At 51.9% G+C, this 22,364-nt stretch overlaps 1 protein-coding gene across 3 annotated transcripts; it reads right to left on the bottom strand.

The window, feature by feature from the left end:
• Window positions 1–4,372: 4,372 nt before the first annotated feature.
• On the bottom strand, window positions 4,373–22,108 carry Insrr (insulin receptor related receptor). 3 transcript variants are annotated; one of them, XM_048357052.1, is made up of 22 exons: window positions 21,692–22,108; window positions 17,844–18,395; window positions 15,828–16,131; window positions 15,587–15,729; window positions 15,236–15,380; window positions 14,039–14,253; window positions 13,676–13,802; window positions 11,641–11,879; window positions 11,182–11,349; window positions 10,870–11,065; window positions 10,410–10,451; window positions 10,111–10,331; window positions 9,748–9,884; window positions 9,500–9,662; window positions 9,225–9,330; window positions 8,574–8,638; window positions 7,958–8,187; window positions 7,365–7,475; window positions 7,071–7,230; window positions 6,628–6,757; window positions 6,346–6,480; window positions 4,373–6,053 (listed from the first exon to the last, which is right to left on the bottom strand). In XM_048357052.1, exons 1-22 carry the CDS (start codon window positions 21,795–21,797, stop codon window positions 5,813–5,815), a joined length of 3,936 nt encoding a protein of 1,311 aa, XP_048213009.1. In that variant the 5' UTR covers window positions 21,798–22,108; the 3' UTR covers window positions 4,373–5,812. The 3 variants fall into 3 exon arrangements, with proteins under 3 accessions (XP_048213009.1, XP_048213011.1, XP_048213010.1); XM_048357054.1 differs by having other exon boundaries at window positions 6,408–6,480; XM_048357053.1 differs by having other exon boundaries at window positions 8,586–8,638.
• Between the last annotated feature and the right edge of the window lie 256 nt (window positions 22,109–22,364).

The following is a 22,364-nucleotide window of genomic DNA, read 5'->3' as shown; positions in this document are numbered from 1 at the left end:
TTCCATATCTTTGGAATTATTGTATATATGTATGCATATATATGTGTATATGTACGTGTGTGTGTGTGTGTGTGTGTGTGTGTGTGTGTGTGTGTGTGAAGAAGCACTTTTCCCCTGGTCCTGGAGCTTGAACTCCCTGAGCCTCTCTGTGTTCAAGGCTAGCCATCTACCATTTGAGCCACAGTATGACTTCTGGCTTTTTCTGTTTATATGGTACTAAGGAAGCAAACCCAGGGCTTCGTGCATGCTAGCCAAGCCCTCTATCATTAAGCCACATTCCCAGCCCCTTGCATTCTTTTTCTTAAATTGTTATTATAAAGGTGATATACAGAGGGGTTACAGTTACAAAAGTCAGGTAAAGAGTACCCTTCCTTCCTTCTTTCCTTCCTTCCTTCCTTCCTTCCTTCCTTCCTTCCTTCCTTCCTTCCTTCCTTCCTTCCTTCCTTCTTTCCTCCCTCCCTCCTTCCCTCCCTCCCTCCCTTCCTCCCTCCCTCCCTCCCTCCCATCTTCCCTCCCGTCCTCCCTCCCTCCTTTCCTTCCTTCTTTGCCGGCCCTGGGCTTGAGCTCAAGGCTGGGCACTGTCCCTGAGTCTCTTTGTGCTCAAGGCTAGCAGTCTATCACTTAAGCTACAGTGGCATTTCTGGCTTTTTCTGAGTAGTTGGAGATAAGAGTCTCTTGGGCTGTCTTTGAACCATGATTCTCAGATCTCTGCTTCCTGAGTAGCTAGGATTGTAGTTGTGAGCCCCTGGCACCAAGCTAAGAGTACATTTATTTTTGGACAATGTCACCCCCTTCTTGTTCTCTCCCAGTTTTTCCCTTCCCATCCTCCCCCACAAGTCTTACAGTTCATTTCCAATGTAGTTTCCAGTGAGTACCACTGCTACATTTGTTCACCCTTTGTCCCTCCATTTCTGTGCCTCCTCTTATACTCCCAAAGACATAAATAAACAAGCATAAAAACAAAAACAGCAAAAAAAGAAATAAAGAACCCTTTTGTTTCCATATCCTGGAGTTCATTTGATAAATATCATTTTGTATGGTCAGATGCACATGAGTATTGCACCTTCCTGTTCCTCTCCTAAGCACATCCTCCTTTGGTCTCACTGTGTATGAATGCCTAGAGACCTGCATAATTTATTATGTTCCGATGTATTTTAGATCTAGCTTCTGCATATGAGAGAAAACATGCGCCACTTGTCTCTCTGAGCTTGGCTAACCTCTCTTAACATGATTTGTTCGAGTTCTAGCCATTTCCCTGAAAATAGACATTATTTTATTCTTTCTAATGGCTGTGTAAAATTCCATTGTATATAGGTACAGCATTTTTTTTTGATTCACTCATCTATAGTGGGGCATCTGGGATGTTTCCATATCTTGGCTGTTGTGACTAGTGAGAGTGAGACAATGAACATGGACATGCAGGTATCCTTATCATATCCTGGATCATGGTGCTCTGGGTGGATGCCAAGGAGTGGTATGGGTGAGTCATAGTTTTTTGAGGAACCTCCAGACTGCTGTCCAGAGTGGTTGTACTAATTTATATTCCCACCAACAGTATAGTAGGGTTCCTTTTCTTGCTTTATTTTTATTTAATTTTATTTTTTGCCAATCCTGGGGCTTGACTCAGGGTCTGGGCACTGTCTCTGACCTTCTTTTGCTCAAGGCTAGCACTCTACCACTTGAGCCACAGCACCACTCTGGCTTTTTCTGTTTATGAAGTACTGAGGAATTGAACCCAGGGCTTTGTGCATGCTAGTCAAGCCTTCTACCACCAAGCCACATTTCCAGCCTGAGTTAGGGCTCCTTCCCCCCAAGCCCATCCCTGACAACATTTGCTGTTGTTCGGATTCACAATGTTGGGCAATCTAAACTGGGGTGAGATGGAATCTCAGGGCTGTTTTGATTTGCATTTCTTTTATGGCTAGGGATGATGAGCATTTCTTCATACACTTCTTTGCCATTCTTATTTCTTCTTCTGAGAAGTCTCTCCTTAGTTCCCGGGCTCATTTATTATTATTATTTTAATTGAGATCATCTTGCTTCCTGCCCTGGGCATGCCCGGACTATCCACTGATTTCAGGCTTCCTGTTGTAGCTATGGGGACAGGCACATGCCGCCGCACGCAGCTATCAGATGAGAAGTCTTGAAAACTTTTTGACCCAGGCTAGATTCAAACTGTGATCCTCACTATGTCAGCCTCTCAAATAGTTTAGGATTACAGGCCTGAGCCAGCGGTGTCTGGCTGCTGTGACACATTGGAAGAACTTGAGAACTTGATCTCAGCTCTTGCTGCGTACCCTAGGTTGACCAGGTACCCTCAGCTCGGAGTGTACACCTAAGTGCCATCTGATTCTTAGTTTGAAGCCATCCAAGCCATCTCCCCAACACACCTGGCTTCCTGATTTGGCACATGCTCAATGCCCCTCCTCCTCTCTCAAGTGGAGGCTGATGCCACCCTACTGGTCATTCAGTGTAACCTAGAATGGCTCAATTTCTTGCCGATGATTCAAGTGTTGTGATGCCTGGACAAAGATAAAGTTATGAAGGGGAGTCAGTCTTGATGAGGTAAAAGGAACCCAAAACTTTCCATTGGGTGTGTAGGGGGCAGGCAGTATCCCTCTGAAAGGTTATGCATAAGAACCTCTGACTGGAAGGAAGAAGGCCTTGGCTGTGGGTTGATGGCCATGTACCTTATCCCCAGCAGGAAGTTGGAGATGATAAACCACTCGGAGACTGGGAGAAGAGTCCCTGCAGCATGTCTAAGCTAGGCCCAGGGAGGACCAATTTTCTCCCAGCATTGTCCCATGGCTGGGCAGCTAAGGCCTTTGCCATGCCCTCTAAGCTCCCCAGGAGTTTAAAGCAACTGTGTGTGTGTGTGTGTGTGTGTGTGTGTGTGTGTGTGTGTCAGAAGGCAGGAGACCCTCCCCCCACCCAAGAGCACCTGCTCTCTTTCATGTGCCCCTCTCTTCCTCCCAAGCAATGACAGCAGGAACCACATTGGCTGGAAGAGGGGCTGTGGATGCCCCAACTTGCTTCTGCTGCCACCAAGACCTGGCTTAGGGCACAGCTCTGCTGATCTCAGGTGGCCTCTACCCACTCCCTGGGTCTCTCCCCTTCTCTCCCTGGAGGTCTCCAATGTTTTCCTACCCCTACAAAGACACATCAGTTGTTCACAAGCCTAGAGGAGGTGGTCAGTGAGACATAGCTCCCAGAACCATTTTGCTCAGGCGAGGGACCTGCCATAAGACTTCAATTTCTTTATGCTGTCTCTATTCCGTACTTCAACTACTAGCCAGCTGCAGGCTACTTTAATGTTAACTTCTGTCTGAATCTGGAATAGAGAAGAAAGTCAAGAAGATGCTTCTAGGTGTTTCCCCTGTGGAAAGGAGCATATCCTTCCCTCCCAGATCCATCTACCGTCTGTTTCCCACTGCCTCTGAGGGGAGACCTTCTCTCCACAAAGCTTCTATGTATACAGGGGAAGTCCGTTCTATAGTCCAGCTCTCTTGCTAGCTTGTTCAATTCGTTCTTTTCTGGGACATGGATGGCAATAAAGATTATCTTCTAGCTTTCCTACAACGTACTCTGAAGATCAGCCACCACCTCACACACTCGAAGGAAGAACCCAGATAGCACATCGATGAAGCTGTTCTCTTCAGCTTTCCCAGCCTGCAGTTCCCCCATTCAGCATTTCCTAAGCATGTGAGATATAGCACTAGAGATTGGGGTTTGATCTATTTCTGTGCATGTGCAGGTATGACTGTGTGCTGTGATGTGCTGTGTGTGTGTGTGCGTGCGCACACGTGCATGCAGTCCAAGTCTTTTGATGGAGTCTTCCCACTCCCTTTTCCCTGGACACCCGGACACCAGCAACAGCAGTGGGGATGGGGTTAGAACCACCTTCCCTCGCGGCTTTCTGGCAGCTGCAGTTCTGCTGAGAACCGTTAGGGGTCAGCGTTGCTTCAGCCAGCAGTACAGTGCAGGCCCAGGGCAGAGAAGGGGTGTGGCTCCGCACAGGTGGCCCTTGTTGCCCTCTCTGACCCTTTCAGAGTAGTGATGTGTTATAGATGGACCCCTGAGATTCATGCTTGCTCCCTGAAGGTCCTTCCTGATGGTTTTGTGGTTTGCTGGAGTGAGCAAGTATGCTCAGTATATGTGACAGTGTGGGAGGATGGCTGCCATGGTCCTGAGGACCTGGATTCAGGAAACTAAAAAATCTTGGGGAAGCAAGGGGTGCAGCACTGTGGTATGGTGTGTGCTTGGCATGCAAGAAGCCCTAGGTTCCATTCCCAGTGTACACACACACACACACACACACACACACACACACACACACAAAATTAAAATTCCTGAGCCATGACCAGCTGCCACCCCTTTTCCAAGGTTTAATACCATTCTTCTGCACCTCTCCCCTTTCAAATGCCCTAGCATTGACATAAAGCCAGGATATTGACTTCCTGTACAACCTCAACACTTCTCAAAGGCAAATTTGCTCACAGGACAGAAGCAGAGAAATTCTGGCTTCCCCAAATAACCATAGGGAGCCAGACACAACTCTGCTTTGGCATGTGTCCTCTGCCTTGGTTGAGGGACATTTAGCTGAGATAGGTGATAGCACCAGGATTCCTCACCATCCCAAGTTCTGTCCACTTAAAATCTGTCCTGCAACTTGACTTGGGGGAAGGAGATGCCTGCCCAGTAGTCAGACATAGCAAAAGACAAAATAAAGATGAAGTACAAGGGACTGGCTAGTTCTGTTAGAAGACCAGAAACGAAGGTTCCCTGAGGGGCTCAAGCACTTCTGGCTCTGAGAGGGAGATAATAGCAACACTTCACTGCCATAGCAACCCCGGGCTGCTGGGGTCCTCATGGAGGTGGTGTTTGACAGTAGTGAATTTATCCTGTATTGCTGCCTTAGGGTCACCACCTCAAGTCCCAAAGGAGGAAGGAGGAAGTTCATTCAGTGTCAATGCCATATAGATGGAGAGATAATGGGCTGCTAGGGACCAGGGTACAAACAGACCTCCACATTTATTGTGCCTTCTCTAGACTTCCCGTGAGAGGTGGGGTGGTGAGGGATGGGGTCAGCAAGGAGAGGAAGGAAGACAAGGCTCTTAAGGACTTAATGATCCAAGGCGAATCTTGAGGGGGAAGACTGGAAAAAGGGGAGGGGAGACTGTGTACCAAGGGATGCCCCTAGGGAATAGGAAGGAGGAGCACCAAGCTCGGGGGTCCCTGGGGTGGGGGAGGAAAGAGGAAGAAGTGAGGCAGGGCCACTAGGCCCAGGCCAGAACTTGCTTGCCCAGAGCCACGGCTTTTCTCTGTACCCTCTGAAGTGTGGCCAGGTGGAAAGTTGGTATAGTGGGCAATCCGCTTTTGGGTGGAGAGGGCTCCAGGTCTGCTGCTGATTGCTCATCTGGTATTCAATACATTGACATCTGTAGATGCCTACAGGCAATCCACAGCTTCAGAGACTGTGTTCCTTCTGGTCCTGTCTCCAGGATGCACAGCCTTCTCTTACTCTGAGTAGGTCTGTTACTCTAAGGGCACTGTCTAAGGATGCCACAGATATGGCCCTGGGTATAGCCTTCTCATGAGCTCAGACTCCTGAGGAACTTCCTTGTGTGAATCTGCTCAGATGCCCCCTTCCTTTCCAGCCTCTACTCTCTGCTCCAGTTGTGGCCACTCCTGCCCTGCTTGAATGGGACAAGGGGTAGAGCCTGGACATATAGACATCTCATGGTCACAAAGGTCAGGTTCTATTTGACCATGAGAAGCCAATTGGCTGATGGAGGGTGGTGAGGCCGGATCTTCAGTGTCCTGGACCGCCATTTTGGGGGCTGCAATCTGGTGTGTCTTTAGGGGCTTGGGGGGAGTCAGGCTCCACATCGGTAGACAGCAAGGAGGCCCGGCCCCGATGGCACTCCGGGCTGTGATAGAAGGAGAGGAGACGGAAGGAGGGTTGCAGCTCTTCCTGTATGCTGTCCAGGATGTGGATGAAGGTAGGGCGTAGACGCGGGCTCTGCTGCCAGCAGCGACACATCAGCTCCTGCCTGGTGAGTGTGCAGGGGAGGGTCAGAGGGTCCTGAAGCCTCGGTCTTCAGCCCCATCAGCACTGGGAGGGTCAGTCAGTGTGTGTGTGTGTGTGTGTGTGTGTGTGTGTGTGATGGGGCATTGTGTCTGGGAGGGTCAGAGGGGAGTAAATGGAGAGTGTAGTTGGAATTTAGAATTGGGGGCCCATAGCTGGAGATGAATGAGGTAGAAACATCAGAGAAGGTGGACCAGAATCTCAGGGGTATGCTTGAACAAAACAAAGGTGCAGGAGAGGCATGAGAGATGACTCACAGCTGAAGGGGACAGCTCTCTAGCTCCTCCAGGACCCCACCATCCATGACGAACTTGAGCACCTGCTCATTGGACAGGCCCTGGTAGGGCTGTTCAGCCAAGGTCACGATCTCCCAGAGTACCACACCAAAGGACCTAGAGGATGCGTGGGACAGCCTGAGCCCAGCATCCACTAGGCAGCTCAGTGTACTAGCCCCCCCCCCCCAAGGAAGGAAGGGTCATAGGTCCCTCCCCAGATGCCACCTCCAATCCCTGGCACCCTCTGCCCCAATCAAGCCTCACCAGACATCCGAGTGTGTGGTGAAGATTCCATCTTTGAGGGACTCAGGGGCCATCCAACGCACGGGCAGCAGCCCCTTCCCACCCTTGCGGTAATAGTCTGTCTCATACACATCCCGTGTCATCCCAAAGTCTAGAAAAAGGGAGGGAGGAAGAAGAGGAGGACTCACACACCACCGCCTACCCCACAGGAATGTCTCTTCCAACCTTCTCTATCTCCAGAGTCACCAAGCATCCAGGAATGTGAGGGTTCAAAGGGCTCCAGAGCTCATCCTATCTAAAGCCCTCTGAACCTAGACAAGGAGACTAAGATATGAGGGGGGAGGTGGACTTGGCAAAGTTCTCACAGGCTATTAGGGACAGATCTAGAGGCTAGGCTCAGGTTTCATCTTAGGGGAGTCTCTCTACTCTCCAGGCTGCCCTCATTTTCCTGGTACCCTCTGTACCCCCAATTTTGACGGTGAAGTCTTGGGACACCATGCAGTTGCGGGCTGCCAGGTCTCGGTGCACAAACTTCTTGGCAGCAAGGTAGGCCATACCATCTGCAATCTCACCAGCCATCTGCATCATCTCTCCCAGGGCTGGTTGTGGGAGCCCAGGGTTGTTCTGAAGCCAAGAGAGGAGACTGGTGAAGAAGGAGCCTAAAGGTTGTCCTGGCACAGGGACTGATTCCCTTCCCCATGTGCCCAAGTCTTCTCCAACTCCCCTGCTTCTTGGCCCATGGTTTCCCTGCTTCCCACCTCTGCCTCGGGCCTCAAAGATCGGAGGTGGCTCTTGAGGTCCCCACGGGTCATTAGCTCCATGATGACAAGAGTTGGCTGCCCCTGAGACACCACACCCAGGAGACGTACCTAGGTTGGACAGAGAGCTTGGTTGTAGTTCTACCCACTTCCCTTTGACCTACCTGACCAAAACCTTGACTTCTTGACCATTACCTGACTCAGAGCCACCTTGACCCTTTCTGCAGCCATGACTGTAATCCTAATCCTGACCTAACCATGAACCTGACCTTAGTTTATAACCTTGATCATAGATAACTGTCATCACAGTCATGAACTTGGCCCAACTCTGATCTTGATTCCAATCATGATCCTGGACAGTCAATGTTGATCCTCAGCCATGACTGATTTCAGCTCTAGTCATGACCCTATTTAACCCTATGACCTATACCCTGTTTAACTTTCACACTAACCACGACTACTGCCCCAATTAAGACCCTAACCACAGTTCCAGCGCTGACCTTGATACCCTGATCTCATCTCTGATCCTTTCCTTCTTCCCATATGACCTTTACCCTAAATCTTACCCTGACAATGCCCTTGACCTTCCTTACCACATGGTGACACTTGAATGCCTTCATGACGGAAGCTTCCTTGAGAAACTCAATGCGTTCCCGTGCACTGGCCAGCTCATTCACCGTCTTCAGGGCCACTGGTGTGGCTTCCTCCCCAGCCTCCAGTCCTCGTGCCAGTCCCTCATAGACCATCCCAAAAGAGCCTTGGCCCAGCTCTCGGATTATGGAGATCTGCTCTCGAGGCACTTCCCACTCATCGGGGACATACACTGAAAGAGTTTGGGGGTTGAGAGACAAGGATGGCACTCTTTCTCATGCCTCTACCCTCTTCTTGCCTCCTCTTCTGAAGCACTCTGGTCCCAAAGCTCCCTTCTCCAAGGTCTGCTGGAAGTCTACCTCTCTGTTCTTTTTTTTTTTTTTTTTTTTTTTATAAGTGGGTTTTTACTGTTTTATTCTTTTTTTTTTATTTTATTTTTTTTTATTATCAATTGAACATAAATTTTTTTTTTTTTACAAGGTGCTGTGCAAAGAGGGTGCAGTTACATAGTAGGGCATTGTGTACATTTCTTGTGATATCTTACAACCTGTTTTCCCATCCCTTGTCTAGGTTACCTCTCTGTTCTTGTCTACCTTCCCGCACCACCTGTCCATCCACCTCCAGACCTACTCTCAGAGGCGCTGAAGTACTCCGGATTCACAGAGGTATACAGGGTGCCATTTCTGCAATGGGAGACAAGTGGTCAGACTAGAAAGGTCCTCAAGAAGAAATGGACAATGCTAGATGTTAAAGAAGAGGATTGTCTCAAGAAGGGCTACTAAGTAACCCTAGCCCTGGGGGACTCCTGAGGAGCTGTAAGAACTTCCCAAGGTGTTCTTGGTCTTAGTCCTGGGATCTGTCAGATTGTAAATGGGCAACACAGAAATAGAAGGGCTCCTGCCCCTCAGGTAATCTCTAGGACCCGGTGAATCAAGGTTCTGTCTCCACCCTCTCAGATTCAGCTGCAGACAGGTTTGACACCAAGTGCTTTGGCATATGTTTGAAAGTCTCCCCTAGCAGGACCAGATTCACTCTGTCTGGTTGAGCTCAGAGTGTGGAGACCAACAAGTTGGATTGAGGAGGTTCCCAGGATGTGGGAACCAAGGAAAACCCTTGCTAAGAGGCATCTCTCTTCCATGCCATTCCCAAGGGGAAGAGTTCTGCCTCTCAGGAAGTCCTTTTTGTTGTCTGATCTACCTTGGACTGCACTGACCAGAGGATGAGGTCTCAGGGAGAGAGCAGCGGTGGGAACCAGGAACTTATCATCACCTCTTCTTGCCATAGAAGAAACCGAGGGCAGCAAGAATGATGAGCAGCATGAGCCCCACGGGGGTGACAGTGAGGAGAACGTGCAGCCCCCCAGAATCTTCCTCCTCTGGTGGTCAGAGAGAAGCAGAGGGTAGGGTCAAAGATTGAACAGGCTAAGAGTAGGCAATGCTTCTCTTCAAATACTAGGAGACAAGAATGGTGCAGGGCTGGCGTGGAGGAGCCTGTGGAAGGCTGGAGGGTCAGGTGAGGCTCTTCCAAGTTGCAAGTGTCTATACCTGGGCCAGGAATGTAGAAGGCGATGCTCTCTGTCCAGGAGCCATTGCCAGCCAGAGAGGTGGCCCGAACTCGAGCAGAGTAGTTTCCGGGGGGCAGCAGAGCCAGATGGACCCCACCAACTTTGGCATATCGAAGTCGGGACACACACAGCACTGTGGCCTCCTGAGGGAAGCACAGAACGGCTGACTGGAATGAGGATGGAGGCCCACAATGAGGGGTGGGATAGGAGGTGTCCTAAGGTACTTACCTCTCCCAGGCGGCGGTACTTAATTTCATACTTGAGGATGAGTCCATTGGGGTCTGGTGGCTCAATCCATCGCAAGAGGACACTGTTCTTGCTGGCGGCTTTCCAGGCCACTTTCCCTGGGATATCATCGGCTTCTCCTGCAGAAGGGGACCAGCCGTTGCTCTCTCAAGTTCACACCCAAGCTAAACTGGGCTAACCTGGGAGGTTTCTGAGGCTGTGGGATTATGGGAACTAGGTGGTGTCAGTAAAGTCAGGCATTGATTAGGGGCAAACTGGAGATCAAACCCGCCAGTTAGAGCTTTGATTGGACCGAGGGCTTTGGGTCAGTGGTGGGGGTAGAAAGCGTGTCTGTGAGCTACTCACTGTGGGGCATGGTGCGTGCAAAGACGAAGGTGGCGGCGCTGCAGCCCACGGTGTGTGCCGCGTGGTTGCAGGCGTGGATGTCGATCCGATACTCCGAGAAGTGGCGCAAGTCACTCAGCACCGCTCGCTCCCGGGGAACTTTGTCCTCTTGGATTTCAAAGTCCGAGCTATTGCTCCCTAGTCTGAGGGGCTCAGAGGCCCGGCGGTGCCGCGCTGAGTCCCTGTGTAAAGCACAAGTCAGAGCCAGAGCTCCATCCCGGGATCCTCACCCCTCAGTGCCTGGTCCCATCCGGCCTCACCTTTGGGGGCTCTTGTTGATGGACGTCACTTTCCATGGGGACCTGAGGAGGCCAGGGGGACCCCTATCAGGCCCGCCTGAAAAAGCACCCCAGTGCCCTGCGCCCCTAGTCCAAACCCAACCCAGCAAGGCCCCGCCCACACGAGCAAGCCCCGCCCACAAAGCGCCTGCCACACACCCTCCAGGCCCCGTCCACACACCAAGGCTCCCGGTCCCGCCGGACAAGGCCCCGCCCACAAGAACAATGCCCGCCCACAAAGCTCTCTCACAGACCCACTAGGCCACGCCCACACAAAGCAAGGCCACGCCCACAAACTATCCCACAGACCCTCCAGGTCCCGTCCACAACCAAGGCCCCGCCCTCAGTCAAGGCTCCACCCACAAACCCTTCCCGCACAGACCCCTCCCTCCCAGACCCCGCCCATCTCCTCTCGCAGGGCTCCGGCGGCTCCGGGTCGCACTTGGGAATCGTGATGGCATTGTGTAGAAAGTTTTCGAACTTCTTCTGGAACGAGGCCTCTTGCGCCTCCAGCGGGGGCAGGACCTGCCTGGGAGGGGAGTGTTGGCAAGGGCAGCAGCCAGGCTCAGTCTCGGCTTCAAGGACTCCATCTTCGCGGTCGAAGCGAGGGTCGTGGTTGCTGGTGGGCAGACGCAAGCCTGGAAGGAAACAGAGAGGTGTTTTACCTTTCCCCCTTCCCCCGCTCCGTCCCGACACCCACCGACTCCGGCCTGGCGGCACCAATCCCTGGGGTCTGGGTTTCCTCCCTACGCACCACGGTGGCAGTAGTCATTGAGGTAGAGGTCTCCATCCTCTGCCAGCCGCTGCCACAGCACTAGGTAGTAGGTGAGGTTTCCGTTGCGCTGGTTCGGTGGCTTCCAGCGCACCAGGAGGTGGGAGGAAGAGTTGGATGTGGAGATGACGTCTTGGGGCACGGTGGGCGCTGGAGGTGTGAGGAGGGTACAACTCAGGGGCTAGGGTTCTGGCAAGGAGCCCTTCTCTATGTGGGTCCACCCTCCCCAGCCCCTTCTGAGGAATAGGTGACCTTCGACCTTCCCTCCCTAGAAATCAGCCTGCTGTCTTTACCCTCACCTGCTCTGGGCCAACGCATACCTCCTACCCCATTCTTTCTAAGACTTAAGTATCTGACCTCCCAACTTCTGTTTCTGGGCTCCAGCATTCTCATTAGGATGCAGGAATCTAAATGTGGCCCCCTTCAAATGCTTCAGCTTACCTGCAGGCAGGGTTCTCAGGTAGACAATGGGGCTCTGGGCTCCTTGATGGGGACTGTCCTCAGCAGTGGTCAGTGTGATGGCCCGCACAAACACTGCATACTGTGTCCAGGGCTTGAGGGGGGCTAGAGTCACCCCTGGTTCTTGGGTGCGGCTTAAGGGCAGCTCTACATCCAGTAGGTTCCAGCTCTGTGTTCCACAGGCATCTGGACCCACATGCTCGGTGGCATTCTGGAATGGACTGAATACCCCATGGCCAGAGCTGAGGAGTGGCTCAGCCCCATCTTTAAGCTTTAGCATCTCCTGTCTTTCTGAACCCTCAAGACTGTTGTTGCCATTCATTTATTATGCATGAGGGGAAAACAGTAATTTCAGCTAATAGCATATCCTGTAGGCCTATGATATCTACTGCTAGCCAAATTTGTGATGAAAATCTCTTCCTTATAGGAAGTATTGAGTTTTAATCTTGGTGAACAGAAAAAGTATTATATAAATAAAACTAGGAAGTGGGTGTGAAGGAGTTCCCTTTCTAGGGATAACAAGTAATGAGGTTATTCTAATCATCTGAAGTGGGATCTCCTGAAGGAAGAACTAAGCGACCATCCCCTTCTCAGAGGTAATGTTAACCCAGACCCTTACATAAGGTTTGGAGGCCTAGCTTTCAATAACTCAGATACGTCCTGATTTCCCAAAGCCAGGATCCACTGCCTCAAGGAAATGAACTGTGGCAATCTGTGCTGGCTGCCTGGGAGCCAAGGCAGAGGCAGGCTTTAAGTGGCGGTGAGCTGGTTCCTGGGGAAGATGAAAAGTGGAGCCCACACCAAGGTGGATTGTGGGAAGACTATGGGACATCACACAGATGCTATCAGTTTCTTTGAGGGAGGCAGAGGGGGTGAAATTCATCCTGAGCCAGGCACAGAACTTGAGGGGGACCATAGGGGCTGGAGACAGTGAACTAGGCCCAGACAGATTTGCAGACCTTTCCTGGGACCCAGAGCAGGATAATCCAGGAGCACGGGTGGGATGATACTGAATGGATATTAATGGTTAAATCTTAGTAACCCTTAAAACAGCTTCTCAACAGTTGGCATCGGAGAGATGAGGCAGGCTGAGAGCTTTAGCAAGTCAAGTTCATGGATGCTACGTAGGACTAACCAAATCAGAAGCGGTAAGGCAGTATATATTTAGCAAACTTGACAAGCTCCCTGAGCTATACTTCTTTTTCCTACTGTTGAGGCCTGGGAGAGCCTAGGCTATCTGAGTAGGCCGTACACCACTGACTGCCTTCCTCCCTCCTCCCAGGTCTTGAGTTAGGGGTCAACTAAGACCTCTCAATTTGAGCTCACAGGAAGTGCTCCCAAGCTTGGGGCGGGGGGCATCTTCTGCCTACTGTTGAGAGTGCCCTTCACTTCTGCCTTCCCAGCCTGCCATCCGAAATCCATTTCTCACCTATAAAGAAAAATCTCTCTTTGATTCCTAGCTGTCTGGAGAAGTCCTTCTTGTGGTCTAATCACCATCCCTCTTGTTAGGGTCAGTTCATGCTCTCCAAAGAATAGCAACTGTTCCCTGGTGATCCCTGCTCCCTCTCTCCCTCAGGCCTTAATGAAATGCTGGCAGAGATGCTCATAAAACTGGCCAAATTAGTGGGCACTCCCCAAACCGCCACTGGGCAGGAGCATGTGGTCAGTATAGAACACTAACATAGTGAATGAAAGTTTTAATTAGCCAAGCCTTCCCAGAAGAATGCTCTCCTGGGCTTTTTACAAGCCCTGACTGTCCTCTTCATTTCACTTGGTGAGGGGAAACTGAGGCATGAAAGAGCACACATACACACACACACACACGTAAGGAGAGATAGCCAGATGTGGGCCCTGCAACCCTGTGCTACTTGGGAGTCCTAGCTTCCTGACTTGGCACAATCACACTGGCTTCTGCCCTTCACCTACCTGAGTCTTGAAGAATTTGGGTTCTTCCTTTACTGGTCCTGAGCTGATGATTGTGACCCCTGACGGTCTCAGCCCTGCCCCTACTACTTACGACTCCTTGTAGTACACGATGAAGCTGAGCAGGTCACGGGCCTCCAGCGGCTCATAGCGCTCCCAGCGCAGCAGGATGCGGTCGGCCTCCGTCAAGTTGAACACAAAGCGAAGGGTACGGGTCTGGCCTGAATGAGACAAGTGAACACCTGCTTCCACTTGACATGCTTAAGCTCCCACCTGGACTGTGTAGCTTCCTGTCCCCAGAGCCACCTCTGAAGAAGCTAGCTTCTTCAAGTGTCCCCCTCCCCTGGGTAACATGGGTTTGGTATGTTTTTCTAAGTGTGAATGTATCTGTGAGCACCCAGATGAGTCACACTGTGACTGTGCTGGCTTGCTCTGAGGTTGGGGTTTTGAGCCTTACAGGCAGCACGGTCTCCATTAGTGCGGGGGTTGATCTCAGCCTTGTTTTGCCGGCCTCGAGTCCCAGTCACCTCTTCCAATCGGTAAATGTGTTCCAAGCAGAGGTGTGGATTGAAGGCAAAGTAGATCTTGCCCACGGGAATGGTGAGCCCTGCGGTCACCCAGGACCCCAGCTGTTGTAGGTTCTGGTTGTCCAGCACGTACAGGGTGTAGTTCCTGGGGTAGGCCAGGGGAAGGGCATGGGAAAGGGGGTGGGTGATGGGCTCCTCTTGGAGGGGCTGTGCTGGCCCCCGTGCAGATCACTCATGCCCAGCACATGGGAATGAGGGACTCAGACACCCTCTCCCTGTCCACTGATGAGGAGTATGATGTCCAGCAAGTCACCCACTCTCTCTGGTGTCCCCATCAGTGAAATGGTGTCAACACCTCCTTCCTTCCACCATTGTGCTGTAACTAACCTCCTGCTTTGTGCCAGACTTTGCGCTGGCTTGGGGGACACAGGAGGAGTGACACTCATCCTTGTCAGCTAGGAGTACATGACAATGTGCAAGGAGACGGGAGAAGCTACACAGGAAACTTACTGACGGTCATTTGAAGCAGTCATTTTGTTTTGAAAAACATGCCTCTATTTTTTTTTTGCCAGTCCTGAGCACTGTCCCTGGCTTCTTTTTGCTCAAGGCTAGCTCTTTACCACTTGAGCCACAGCACCACTTCCAGCTTTTTCTATATATGTGGTGCTGAGGAATTGAACCCAGAGCTTCATGTATTCGAGGCGAGCACTTTACCACTAGGCCATATTCCCAGCCCAACATGCCTCTATTATGGGTAGGCCTTGACTGGTAGGTGGTAGGATGGGCATCAAGACCAGCCAGTTCCACTCTGCAGCTGAGAGGATCAGATAACAGTTACAGCCAGTCCTCATAGACTTACATATGACCTTGATTTTTATTGTATACACCAGTGTTCCAGGCATTGTTGTAAGTGCATTACATGTAAGGACTTAGTGCCATTCACAACAATCCTAAGAAGGAAGTAGAGTTAGCTTAAGCCCTATTTTACAGATGAAAAAAAAATCTAAGGAACAAGAGGTTAGGTATCCTGTCCAGTCACACAGCTAGTAGATGGTTCCAGAGCCCATTCTTTACACTCTCTCAGGGAATGATGGAGAAAAGGAGCTGGTCAGAAGCCTGATTCTTACCCATCTACCATGGTGTCTCCGCGGATTAGTTTGAGGTTCTTGAAAAAGCCCAGAGACACAAGAGCAAAGGAGTGCTTGATTTTGAGGAAGCCTGTGATGGTCTCTACCAGGCCCAGGCTGTGTTGCAGCTCCAGTTCCAGGTTGTCTGAGGATGGGGGAAACATGGAGGCAGGAAACATGATAAGTTCTCAGGGTAGGAGCCTGGAGAGGTGGGGGGGGGGGCAGGCAGGGAAGATGGAACTCAGGGATGGAACTTAGGGTGAAGTGGTGATCAGCCTGTCATGCCAGGGGAGTGGCTGGGATGGAGAGTGTGGCCAAGGAGAGGGTTGTGTCTCTGGAGTGGATACTGACAGCCCTGGCGCAAGTTGAGGATGAGACTTCCCTCCACGTGGGTGCAGCCCACCAGGTCCTGTGCTGCCTGGATGGAGTCGATGGTCTTGGTGCCCACCTTGCACTCTTTGGGGCACAAGCCCTCACACTTGTGGCAGAATATGCTAGCAGAGGGCAAGCAGAGAGCATGAGCCTTGGACTTGGATGGGTGGCTTCAGTCCCTCCTCTCTGCCCCAAGGGTGTTTCCCCACCCTCTGCTCACCTGCTACCATTACGGGTGAATCCTGGGGGGCACTGGGCCAGGCAGCTACCCTGGTGGATGCCAAAGGTGGAGGCACGGCCGGGCAGAGAGTGCAGGTTGGCGCAGTGCTCTGCTGTGACACAGCGCCAGGATTCATACTGGTAGGTGCCTGGAGGGCAGGCCCCGTGGCAAGAGCCCTGGAAGTAGAGGTGGCGGCAAGCTACGCAGGCACGAGGGTCTTCTGGCCGACTACAACCACCAAGACATTCGGAGTGGCAGCACTCACCCCCCGTTGTGCAGGCCAACCCGTGGGAGCAGGGACACACTGCGGGCAGAGGGCTGCATTAGGTTTTACGTGTGTCCCTGATCCTGGTCCCAATGTCCCTCCTGGAACACTCAGTGTGCAGCCAGATCCCTCCCACTGAGATGTCAGTGGCTGCCCACTTTCGTTTCCCTCAGACAGGGGGCTCTTGAGGAAGGACTGCGGCTCCTTTCTGTAGCTTCACCTCCCACAGTGCCTCAGTAGGGATGTCCGGACTCAGGACTGACCAGTGACCTTGCCCATCGGGTTGCTGCTCTCCAGCCTGCTGTCCTGTCTAGGCCTACATCATTGGACAGGGTGCCAGGGTGAGTCAGCTGGCTTTCCCTGAGCACATAGGCCCAGGGCAAAGTGAGCCTGGGAGCATGTGGAGGCAGGGCCACTCCTGGGCATTTTACCTGTGCCCCTGCCCAAAGGGCCTCCTTCTTCCCCTCCCTGCCCTGGGCGGGAAGCCACCCTAGCAGCCATGCCTGAGTGCTGCCAGGGCAGCTAGACGTGTATGGCAGCTGTGTGTGGAATAGGGGTCAGCCAGAGCCTGTTGACACTGTACACCAGAGGTCTGAGAGGACCTGCCACAGCTGTGTTTACAGCCAACAGGACAGCACCAGGGAGGTGGGCCCCACAGATACAGCGGGGATCCAGTTACTCTCCGAAGCAGTGAGGTGGGGGGGCGGTGACAGGGAGTTGACTTCTGGGACAGAGGCCCGTGGAAAGGACTCCTAGTAGGCTGGAGGACCTAGATCAGCTCCTACCTTCTGAAAGATTTTCTTGTCCTCCCTTGTTCCCCTACTCCCTTCTGTTTCCATGTGTCTTCATTCCTAAAGAAGATCCTACTTCTCACATGTCTGCTCTCACCTGTCTGGGTCTTTTTGCCCTTGGTGCCCACCTCCACGTTACCCTGGTTTTACCTGCGATGAAATTGCTTTAACTGAGAATACAGAACCCCTGCCCTGTGCCAGGTCACTTCCTATTGACATTGTGATCATCTACAGAAGAGAACACTGAGGCACAGTACATCAAATGAACACAGTCAGTAAGATGCAGAGCTGAGACTTGAACCCAGGCCATCAAAATGGCTAAGTACCCATGGTCCCAAACTGTTTCTTCCATTGCTTTGTGTCTACGTGTGCCTACTGTCTCCCCATACCCACCTTTACCTGTCCTTTACCTACTCTATGATCACCTGATGCTGTCTTGTGATTACTCCTTGGCTGCCATATACTATAACAATGATTTGACTTTCCCAGTTTCCTTTTCCATGAAATGGGAAAAACATCAGTACCTGCCTCATAAGATGAATGAAGACTAAAAAATCAGTGCCTTGGGGCTGGGAATGTGGCCTAGTGGTAAAGTGCTCGCCTAGCATGCATGAAACCCTGGGTTTGATCCCTCAGCACCACATATATAGAAAAGGCCAGAAGTGGCACTGTAGCCTTGAGCATAAAGAAGCCAGGGACAGTGCTCAGGCCCTAAGTTCAAGCCCCAGGACTGGCAAAAAAAATAAAAGCCAGAAGTGGAGCTGTGGCTCAAAGTGGTAGAGCACTAGCCTTGAGAGAAAAAAGAAAAAAAGAAGCCCAGGGACAGTGCCCAGGCCCCGAGTTCAAGCCCCATGACCAACACAAAACACAAAACAGAATCAATGCCCTATCATGAGGCTACTAAGCCTCCTTTTGCCTTCCTCCTGTTGGCCCCCAGTTATATTCTATAGCAGTGCCCACCTCTCTGGCAGTGGCTGGAGGTCCAGCACCTGTAGTCAGTGTGCCCATTGAAGGTGGTCCTGGCACAAGGCTCTCCAGCTGCACCCAGTACTCCAGGGCACACGTCAGCACACTCCTCGCCCAGCTTGTTGCCCACAATGTGGTTGGCACCTGGGGCAGGCTGCAGCAGACCCCAATCAATGGTGGAGAGGTGGCAAAGCTCCTGGTTCTTCTCCACACGCACGGCCCCACGCAGCACAGCCCCCAGAGCTGGCAGTCCCACGTCTCGCAAGTGTGGCATTTCATAGATGACCAGCGCGTAGCCCAGGAAGAGGCGGGCACCTCGGATCACGGCTAGGTTGGGGAAGAGGTCACGCAGGCTCTCTAAGCCATAGACACGGAAGAGCAGCAGGTAGTCAGTGACCTGAGTGAGACGTGGGAAGCTGAGGCCGCGGAAGTCCTCCCCTGTGGCCGTGAACATGAGCAGGATCTGCAGGTGGCCCTCCACCACGCTGCAGCTCTCCAGCCGCTTCAGCTCTGCCACTTCTGAGCGGATGTCCAGGCTGGGGCACACTGTAGGCACAAGTGGCGTGCATCAGTGAGTAAGGACAGCCCAGGTCAAGTGCTGCCCCCATCTTGTCCTGTTGGCTTTGGGGGAGAGGCAGCACCTGGCATTAGGCCACCCATGGGAGGAGGGAGGAGAAATCAGCCTTTACCATAGCCTAGGAGGTCTTAGGCAATTTGGACCCTGTAATCTGATTTCTTTTCTTTCTTTCTTTCTTTCTTTTTTTTTTTTTTTTTGCCAGTGCTGGGGCTTGGACTCAGGGCCTGAGCACTGTCCCTGGCTCCTTTTTGCTCAAGGCTAGCACTCTGCCACTTGAGCCACAGCGCCACTTCTGGCCAGTTTCTGTATATGTGGTGCTGGGGAATTGAACCCAGGACCTCATGTATACGAGGCAAGCACTCTTGCCACTAGGCCATATCCCCAGCCCCCCTGTAATCTGATTTCTTATGTGTGACAGTACTGGCTGGGACTTGAACTCAGAGTTTGGTATTTTTGCTTAGCTTTTTCACTCAAGGCTGGAGCTCTACCACTTGAGCTACACATCCACTTCTGGATTTTTTTTTTCTTTTGTCTGATAATTAGAGATAGGATTTGTCTGCCTGGGGTTAGCTTCAAACCAAGATCCTCAGATCTCAGTCTCTTGAGTAGCTAAGAACACAGGTGTGAGCCACTGGTGTCCAGCTACCACTCTTAATTTTGTCCCTTTTCTTTCATTCTTCAACCACTTTGACCTCTTCACTGGCCTGCAAACAAGCCAGCCTAATTCCTGGCTCAGGGTTCTTTGTACCTTCTTTTCCCTCTGGCTAGAAGTCTTACCCCTCTCTCTACCCTCATTTCCTTAAATCACTTTTCAGTGTGGCCTTCTATCACCATTTTGTTTAAAACCATGAAACTACCTACTCCCCACCTACTTAATTTTCCTTAGAACTCCTAATACTACCTGGTGTATAATTTTATTTTGTTTGTTGTAAGTAGGTGCCGTAGGGCAACAGTCTTTGTAGAATGCTGTGTTCTAGTATCTAGTATAATGCCTGGCACCCAGGACACTGAGCACTGAGATTCAGGCACTCTACTTCTCTCCCTAGCCTAAGGGAGCTAGCTGGCTGATCTCTGCATTGTTTAGTCTCAGAGGGAAACTGTGGCACCCCATTGCCAAAGGCTCACATTTCAGTCTCCCCAATTTTTTGGGGGGGGGTGCTTGTAGATAAGGTGGTCACTCATTTGTCCAGCCTCAGAAGGTCCTGAGCCTTGGTGCAAACCTTAAGAGCTGGGCCTTTCTTCCATAACCTTCTAGTACTGAGTAACTTTCCCTTTGGGTGCAAGTACACTTAGTCCAGCAGCACTGGTTGCAAGAACACCGTTGGCTTTGTCCCCAGCACTGCTGCATATATCTCCACCACCCCTTCCAAGGAGGGTGGGGCCCCTCCCAGTCCACTTTGCATCTTCCATAGTGTCCAATCAAGAGCCAAACCCACTAGGTACTTGGGAACTGTGGATCAGGGACATTTGGATCCCAAATCTACTCCCCTTGGGGACTCAGCTGTGTCCAATTTCCTTAAGACCTAGGGTGCCCCTGCTCACTTGTTTTTCTCTCCCCAAGACTTTAGGATGACTTCCCTGTAGGGGCTGGATGCCCTGCTACATTTGCTCCTAAGGGGCTCTTGTAGGTTCCTCATGAAGAAGATGCAAGTCTGAATCCTTCAGGCTGACTTTCAGGTCCAATCTCTTCAGCCTCTGTCTGTTCTCTCCTTTTCCACCTGGCCCTCTAGCAACATAAAACACACACACACACACACACACACACACACACACACACACAGAGCCAGATTATACCATCCAGGTTCATTCCCTAATAGCTTGGGAAGACCAGTGTTGGGAGGTAAGCCTGTCTTTCCCATTGTCCTGAATTGTCCTAAGTCAGACTCTACCCAGCAAGCTGTGTGTGTGTGTGTGTGTGTGTGTGTGTGTGTGTGTGTGTGTGACCAAGGCAGGTACAGAGACTCACAAAGGAGAGGGAGAGAATGAGAAAACACTTCTATCCCCCTCCATGAAGGCCAATCAGGCTCTGCGAAGCAGATGGGGGGTTCTCTTAGGCGCCCTCTTCCCATCATGCCTCATCCTCTCTAGGGCTCCCCTGATGAGAGTCATTTGGAAAAACAAATCTAAGACCTTGGCAAATTAACCCCTGCCTTCCCCCTAGGACTCAGCTCTAGGCAAAGCTAAACTGGGAACCAACATCTGGGTCCCTTGACCAAATACTAACTCCTTCCCCCCAGGGACATGCTTCTATATCCTGGCAACTGTGCTCCTGGCTGGCATCCTCGGTAGTGTGTCCTAGCCCAGCGAGGGAAGGGCCGGGAAGGGGGTCCAGTGGGGTGGGCACTGTGCTTTTGCAGGCAGAGCCCCTGTAACTGGCACTCTTCAGAAGCTCCACCCCCACCCCAGCCCATGTGTATCACTTCTCTGTCTATGTAGGAAGGGGAGACTCTGTCCTGCCCCTGGAAGCCCCCAATTTGAAGGACATTATAAGACCCCTCAGGTAGGCACAGAGTGTTGGATTCCTGCGCTCCCTTTGTCTGGATGGAACACAGAATCAGGCAAGGGCATGCCTGAATCCTTCCCCTCTGACTCTATCCACTCCATCCCTTTTGCTTCTCCCCAAGCCCCCCTCCCCATCTCATGAGGACTATTTGGCTTATATGGTCCCATCCTCACCTCCCATATCTATCTGAGGAGAAGCACTTAAGCTCGGAGGAAAAGCAAGTTCTCCCTCAAACCAGTCCTCCTGCCCAGTAGCTGAGGCCTAAGGGTGGAACATGGAACAGAACACATTCTAGATTTAATTTCTGTTTTGTGTCTACACAATATATTCAATTACTTAATGACGCCTGATTCCTAGCTACTGGCCCCAGCCTTGTTCCTTTCCATTCAGTGGCCCTAGAAATGACCTCTAACACTCCCACAGCCTCACTGAGAGGTTCTCATTGAGACTTCACCGATTCTCATTTAGACTTTACAGGAGGCTATGATTTCACAGGCAGGATTAGGTTGAGTACATCTATTCAGCCCCTGGTTTTCAAGTCCTCACTTCCTAGGGCGTTGAGGTAGTGGAGGAGGGAAACCCACACCTTTATGTGGGCAAGAATAAACTAACTGTTCTTCCTAATGGGAAGTCTAAAGAGCTTAACCTCAGTCTTTACGATGTAGTGAACAAAAAGTAGAAGTGTTTCTGGCTGAAGGCTCAGCTAGTTGGTATCCCAGTCACATGGGAGGAAGATGGGGAGAGACAGTGCTGGGGACTCACCCTCTAGCGTGCTCAGGCCAAATTCCAAGGAGAAGAGGATCATAAGCAGCCATGTTCCCCAGGGCCACAGACTGGGTACTGCCATGGTCCCAGGCCTGGCTGGCATCCAGTACTGGCTCTCTCCAGGTGGGCTCCAGGAAGAAGGGTCTGAGAGACAATTAGAGATTACCGAGATCTAGGCTTTGGAGAGGAGGGGAAAGGCCCAGGTAGGGAGATTAGGAATCCCACACTGAGTCAGCAGGGGACAGAAAAGAAATGAGGATCACAAAGACACAGAGCCAGTGTGGGCAGCTGGAGACAGCCTCAGTGTAAGACCAGAGACAGAGCGAGAGACAAGGGCCGACACGCAGAAACGAGAAGAGCCTCCAGAGAAATGGACCCAGGGTTCAGGGCAAAAGGCAGTCCCGGAGGCCCGCAAACCCCAGGGAGGGGAGGGGAGGGGAGGGAGCGGAAGCCCCCAGGACAGCCCGGGGGAATACCCGACTGGACTGGGGAGCGTCTCCCGGATCCCAGGGGTCCGCTGCCTCCTAGGCGCCAGCCCGCTGCGCTCCCGGCGGGATCTTCCGGGGCGGGTTCACGGGGGGCCGCGCCCAGCGCGGGTCCTCCCCGCCCCCCAGTTCCAAACGGATTCGGTTTGCTGGGACCTCTTAGTTCCCTCCGCCCACCCTGTCAA

Source organism: Perognathus longimembris, chromosome 11 (assembly GCF_023159225.1).
Source record: "Perognathus longimembris pacificus isolate PPM17 chromosome 11, ASM2315922v1, whole genome shotgun sequence".
NCBI lineage: Eukaryota > Metazoa > Chordata > Mammalia > Rodentia > Heteromyidae > Perognathus > Perognathus longimembris.
Note: the sequence above shows the minus strand (reverse complement) of the source record. Positions and strands in the feature narration are given on the sequence as shown.

Excerpts from the sequence above, each read along its gene's own strand:
- Insrr (XM_048357052.1), bottom strand. The coding sequence starts at position 21,797 with ATGCCAGCCAGGCCTGGGACCATGGCAGTACCCAGTCTGTGGCCCTGG. Across the intron at positions 9,331-9,499 it reads CTTCTACATTCCTGGCCCAG|AGGAGGAAGATTCTGGGGGG; the intron begins GTATAGACACTT and ends TCTGACCACCAG. Across the intron at positions 7,476-7,957 it reads CATTCAAGTGTCACCATGTG|GTACGTCTCCTGGGTGTGGT; the intron begins GTAAGGAAGGTC and ends TGTCCAACCTAG.